The sequence below is a fragment of the Varanus komodoensis genome, unplaced genomic scaffold (genome assembly GCF_004798865.1).
Source record: "Varanus komodoensis strain SLA01 unplaced genomic scaffold, ASM479886v1 scaffold10, whole genome shotgun sequence".
Lineage (NCBI taxonomy): Eukaryota > Metazoa > Chordata > Lepidosauria > Squamata > Varanidae > Varanus > Varanus komodoensis.
In genome coordinates this window covers 5,311,357-5,317,356 of record NW_025335269.1, presented here as the reverse complement: position 1 = coordinate 5,317,356, position 6,000 = coordinate 5,311,357, and the positions used below count along the sequence as shown (strand labels likewise).

General features: G+C 39.4%; 1 protein-coding gene across 1 annotated transcript in view; it reads right to left on the bottom strand.

Moving 5' to 3' along the window:
- Positions 1-2,547: 2,547 nt before the first annotated feature.
- The window catches only part of LOC123017633 (zona pellucida binding protein), a 37,363-nt gene continuing 33,910 nt past the window's right edge, over positions 2,548-6,000 (bottom strand). The window contains exon 8 of the mRNA XM_044419118.1: positions 2,548-2,639. Within this exon, the coding sequence (XP_044275053.1) occupies positions 2,548-2,639 (92 nt within the window). The remainder of the gene's footprint in view (positions 2,640-6,000) is intronic.

Genomic DNA, 6,000 nt, shown 5'->3' with positions numbered 1-6,000 from the left:
TAGTTTTAACTCTTTAACGCCCTACATGGCTTGGGACCACAAATCCTGACCCAACACCTCTCCCACCATCTGCCCAGATACCACAATGAAAATCTGGGACCAGGCTCAAATTGCCACCTTTCAGGAAGGCTTGGTTGGTGGTAAGAAAGGGCCTTTTCAGTGGTACTTCTCCAGTTATGGAGCAAATGCCCCACTGAAGCCTGCCAGGTACCAATCTTAATATCTCTTCAGCACCAGGCTAAGACTGCCCTTTGCCACAGGAAGATTAGCTACTTCACTGGAATTTTTATTAGCTGGAAAAACCAGTCCTAAAAATTTATCTTGTTTAAGTTATAGTAATTTGTACTGGTCACTTGACAGGTTACTCTGGAAGTGCCAGAGTAATAGCAGAAGCAGCTTGCAGGAACCATTTTATAACTGAATCAGCAATGTGCCAAATTCTTTTGTGCATGCTATGTGCAGTGTAACACAAAACATCCTCATTTTAATCATGTTGGAAGCTGTCCCAAGGCTTATGCAAATGGGACGGCATACAAAAATTCCCAATAAATAAATAAATAAACAAACAAACTGCACTAAGCTACTTCCTTGCAACCTGCACTCATGCTAGTCAATCTGAAAATTTCCATAAAATAGTGTTGCTCCCGCGTGCCCACTGCTCTTCAACTGGATATTCCCACACAGGAAGTCCATTACCTGCATTAGACCACTTGGCAGATCTTTTAGAAACCTGGAAGATAAGGCGCACTAGCTTACTAATGTTCACTCCCCTCCAAGTTTCCTATATGACTGCACACAATATCCACCAGGGATACAGAAAAGCAACCCACTGTTCTTTGAGGGTTCTGAATCCCACATGAACAGAACAAATGGTCTAGAAAACACCACTCTATCTGCATGTCCTTGTTATTATCATTATTATTCATTACATTTCTATACCACCTGTAGCTGAAGCTCTCTGGACAGTTATGTTCACCATGTTAAGTCATCATGTAGATTTCAATCAGGGCTGAACCTGCTTGGCTCCAAAGATTATGCAGGATCAGGAACTTCAGGGTATTCAGAAGCTGTATGTTGGGTTTTGTGGAGCAGCCTTACCTCGATAGGCTGAAGTGAGAATCACCAACAAAGCTACACTATAGAGCAGTGTAAACAGGAAATGAATATGGGCTGGAAGGGCTTGCTTAGTCCCACTGAGGAAACCAACAGAAAAGATAAGGGAACATATATACCAGATCTCATGGAAAACTGAGAGTTCAGCTAAGAGAAGTCATCAACAAATGAATGAAAGGGAGCAGCAGAAGACACCTCTATAGATGATTAAGAAGTTACATTTTCAGGTACTCAGAAACAAGCCCAGGACATGATCACTATGCTAATTTTTCCTTCTAAAATGGATTCTTTCACCTCCTCCTACTGTGCAATGGCAAAGCCATTGTGCTTTAATTCCCCAAGATTTGCATTAAGCATTTCAACCAACCCTTTTGTTTCAAAAACTTTAGTGTACTGTAGCCTCTGTTACTGTTCCACATGTGTTGCTCCAGATGCACTCTCTTCAGCCTTGGTTCTTTGGGGGTTTTTTCCTCATACATCACTGTCTGCATAACATGATGAAGCTATACAGAACCAAATGAAGAACTTCAATTCTTTGAGTCATCATAGGACCACCTTTCAGGAAACCAACAAATATTATTAATATCCCTGTCTGTTAACATGCATTCACGGATCAATTTACATACATAAGAATTTTTATTTATTTCAGTGGAAGAAGTTGGCATCATCCACACAGGAAGAAAAAAATGAAACAATAACTTCCTGAGCTAAAATGCATGAGAGAGAGACTTGGAAATCACAACTTCAGGGGTCCCAACCCTGGAATAACATGAACAATTAAATTAAACATAAACAATTAAAACATGTCCCGCAATTAAATTAATTTTATGAGTAGTGCTTACACTTTCTCTTCCATAGTGCTATTAAACAGAAAGACAGTCTCCCAGTGCAAAAACAAAACAGTCTTAGCTACATTTTGTGGAACACTGCGTGTCACATCTGTATCCCAACAATAACCTGAAAGGAGCATGGGACTAGCCCATTTGCTCTGAACATAACAACTTTTAAGCATTTAGACTATTCATTGCTGGCCCAAGATCATGAGGGCTGAGTAGGTTTGCATATGTTTTGCCCCTCCTATATCATATGTACCACAGTACAGCTTGATAAAATCAAGATGAGCATTCTCAAGCTTTACTGGATCAGTTCATGCCTAATAAAGATCTTAAGAGCAGACATACTTTAAAAACCCCTCTTGTTAAATACATGAGATGCACAAAACAGTATGAGAAATTAATAGGCACAACAAAACAAGTTAGGTTATTTCTACTATTCATCATTAAGCCTGATGCAATAATTAATGTAATGTAAACCATTATTACTGACGTAATACACATTTAACTGGAGTTTTGAAAAATCCTTTTATTTTTATTACCAAAATATAAAGTACATCACTGCTACCACATATTGCAAAAGGTTTATGGTGACATTCAGTCAACACCGTCTTGCTCCATAAGACAGACTTTTGTTGCACTGAAGGCAGTGAGTTCCTTCACGAGGGTTATATGATCCTGGACTGCAAACCACTGTAACAAAAAGTATTAAAACATTAAAGTACTATAAAATGCATTTACAGCCTATCCACTGAGAGTTTAATTGCAATCAGATTCAACCATTTATACGAATAAAGATTCCAGTCTCAAATCATGCCATGTCCTATTAAACCATTAGGGTAGCAGGACTGGGTAGGTCTGTAGCTGAAAATTTTTAGGGAGTTGCTAGAAGTCTGAGTAGATAATACAGACCTAAATGGGCCACAGGTTTAACTCTATTATGACCTGCTCTGCATTTTGGAAGAAATGCTTGTTTTAAGAAAACTTTATTAATGGTATCATGATTCGAATAACAGGATTTACTAAGCAAGTAACACTCCCTGCAGCAAGAAGAGGACTCTAAAAGGCAATGAGATGATGCAGCCCTAAAGCCACCCATTACGTTTGGAAACATGCGGTCCCAAACTTGTGCAATTAGCACACTTCATTCAGCCTTTGAATGTTCACATGGATTTCTGAAAGGGGCACTCTGCTGAACCAGCAATACATGGAAAAGACAAATACAACCCCTGTGCATTATGTACTCAAGTACTGTGGTAATATCCCTCTTGGTCCATTGTCCCAAAGGGACGAGAATCTAGTTTTATAGACTCCAATTCCTAGCATATAACCTGCTCATTTTCCATTTTCAGTAGGTCTTGTGCTGTAATGTGTTTAGGATATACCATGTTCAAATTTGTATTAAACAGTTTTAGCTCCACCTAGTGAGCAAAAATCTTGGCAGGCAAATTTGAACTAAGCAAGCTCCATTTAGAGCGCAACTAGACTGGCATTTGAACAGTAGCTTGCAAGGACATCTTTGCCTGTGTTAGCTTATCTTGCACTGAGTCTAGTGACTAACTTCTTGAGCTATCTCATTTCTGCAGAGGGGGTTAGGAAGGATCTCCAGACTCGATCTTCTCAAGTGCTTTGTTTTAAATGACTCAACAGCAATTAACAGTTGCTTTACTTAGCTTTTCCAGCAGGGAATGAAAACAGCAATTTGCTAGAGAATTCCTTCCCACAGCACCTGTGGCTTGACCTTTGAAAGGGTGTCTAGAGCATGCACTGCAGGGCTTTAATCCTTGCTTCCTAGAGCAGTTTCACAATACCCCCTTGTACCTCCTAGTTATCATTTTAAGCCCTATGGTGCTTTAACACAATGTTTTATACCATAGCCTTTCCACCAAAAAGCAAACAAAGCTGGGGAGTGAAGAGTGGGACAGCTGTTAGGAGATTCTTTGCCTTTCTCCACTTCTCTGCTTGTTTAATATTCACAGCTCTGTGAAGGAAAGAGCTATTCACATATTCAACATGGTAAGACTTACAATTGTGTTCTAATTCCTCCTGAAGCTTTGCCTTACTCCCTACAATATCTGCCACCAGGCATTTTATCCTCACCTCACCTGAGCTCCAGTAACAGAAGCAAGTCTGGCTGGGAGAAAAGGATGTGAAGGAGAAACTACATGGAGGTAAGCAGCAGGTTCAGCTTTCCTCCCCCACACATCCCTTGATACCACAGCCCAAACACCATCCAGGACAGACTCAGGGCTAGACAAACACGCCTGAACATGGGACCTGACCTGGGCAACACTGTCATGTAGGGTTTGGCCCTATGTCTACTGTGTGGGTGTGCCTTCAGTCACTAAAACAAGGCACTAAGCATGCATCCTTGGCTGATGGGATATCATTGGCTACTTCCAGTTGCAAAGGGGATTCATCATAGCAACAAAGAAAGACTGGTAGAAGAAAAACTGTCATCAACCATGTAAGCAAATGGTATGAAAATCGAGTTTCTTCTTTGTCCAAATTCTCCTGGATAGTAGTCATAACACAGACTTGGACAAAAGCATCAGCTTTAGTGAAACAAACCAGTGTTTCAGTACTGTTCCTTTGTAAGCCTCACCCCTACCACTAGGACGGCCCAACTCTTGTGAGGATCCTATCCAGTCATGAAATGCACCGTTCCCTTGCTTCCAAGGACATGCAAGCTGCTGAGCATTTACATTCTTCACTTTTCTACACTTTAATTCTAGAACCAAGATTTTTGATGAAAACATGACAAGATTTTGGGGAGACTGTAAAAAGCAAATCCAACAATGATGTGACTTTCAACAACAAACAAAGCTTGAGCAACACTAAGAAAAGACTACTTTTGCTCAGCTCTTGCTTTAAAAAAATCATACCCCAGGGACCAAGTTATAATGTAGTAAGTACACAAGCAAATAACGGTTCTTCAAAGTTTCAGAATGATTGTAGCACCAGATATTTTCTCCCCAGTTTCTACTCCCATTTCAACTTAACCACTGCTTATTAAGCAAAGAACAAGTTGCGTGCCCTGTCTACATTCCTCATGTGCCAGAATGAAAGATTTCCTGAGTTTGTTAAAACATAATTTCCTACGTAATCCAAACCAGGGCACCATGATTTTAATCTCAGAGAAGAGAAAGAACATGCAGGAACAATGTGCACTCCCAGCTTAATAATTCTTTGTTTATTAAACCAAGACTATTACATCTGAAGTTATCCCAAGATTTCATACAATCATTTATAGGACTCTCTGGCAATATCCAGTAGAGCAAACAACAGAACTTCAATGACCAAATGAATTGTATTTGTATGAACAACATAATTTTTGGATCTAGGTGAAGACAAGCAAAGGTGAAAAACCTCAATAGATGACCTGGTGCTTATTTAGCTCACTGCTGAGAAAGTAAACAAAATTTCTTTACACAATAAACAAACTACATCTCAATTGTCTTTGTAAGACATAAACTTTCTTGGTGCTATTTCAACCTGACAGGTTTAAACACCACAAACTATCCTACCTCATATATTTTATGGGTTCTTACCTTGCTATTTCACAGCTCACAAATCTTTTAGTGCACTAAACATGTTAATTTGCTCTTGTATCCTGACATTATCTCTTCAATTCCTAGGCTCAGAACTAATGCAATACATATTACATTATTCAATATATTATAAACAAATGCCATTTTCCTTTCTCCTCTGAAATCACACCATAAAGGCATGTTTTGAAGGCTCTTTCATAATAAAGGATCTTGCTTCAGTGCTCCAGGTCCGACCTGGATGACTGCACCTTGCAGCATAAAAGTCTATCCATATTGGATGAAATGTAACAAAAGTATACCACACCACTCACAGAATATGAGCCTTGGAACTAGAAATTGCAAATTCAGATAGGATTCATGTAGAAGGACCACAGTACTGGCAAAAACACTCATATCCATCGGAGTGGCTTTTAAAAATAATTCATAAAAATTCAGAAACTCTCTCTCTCTCTCATTCATACCACCAAATATCACTTGCTCTGGCAATACAATTTACAATTATT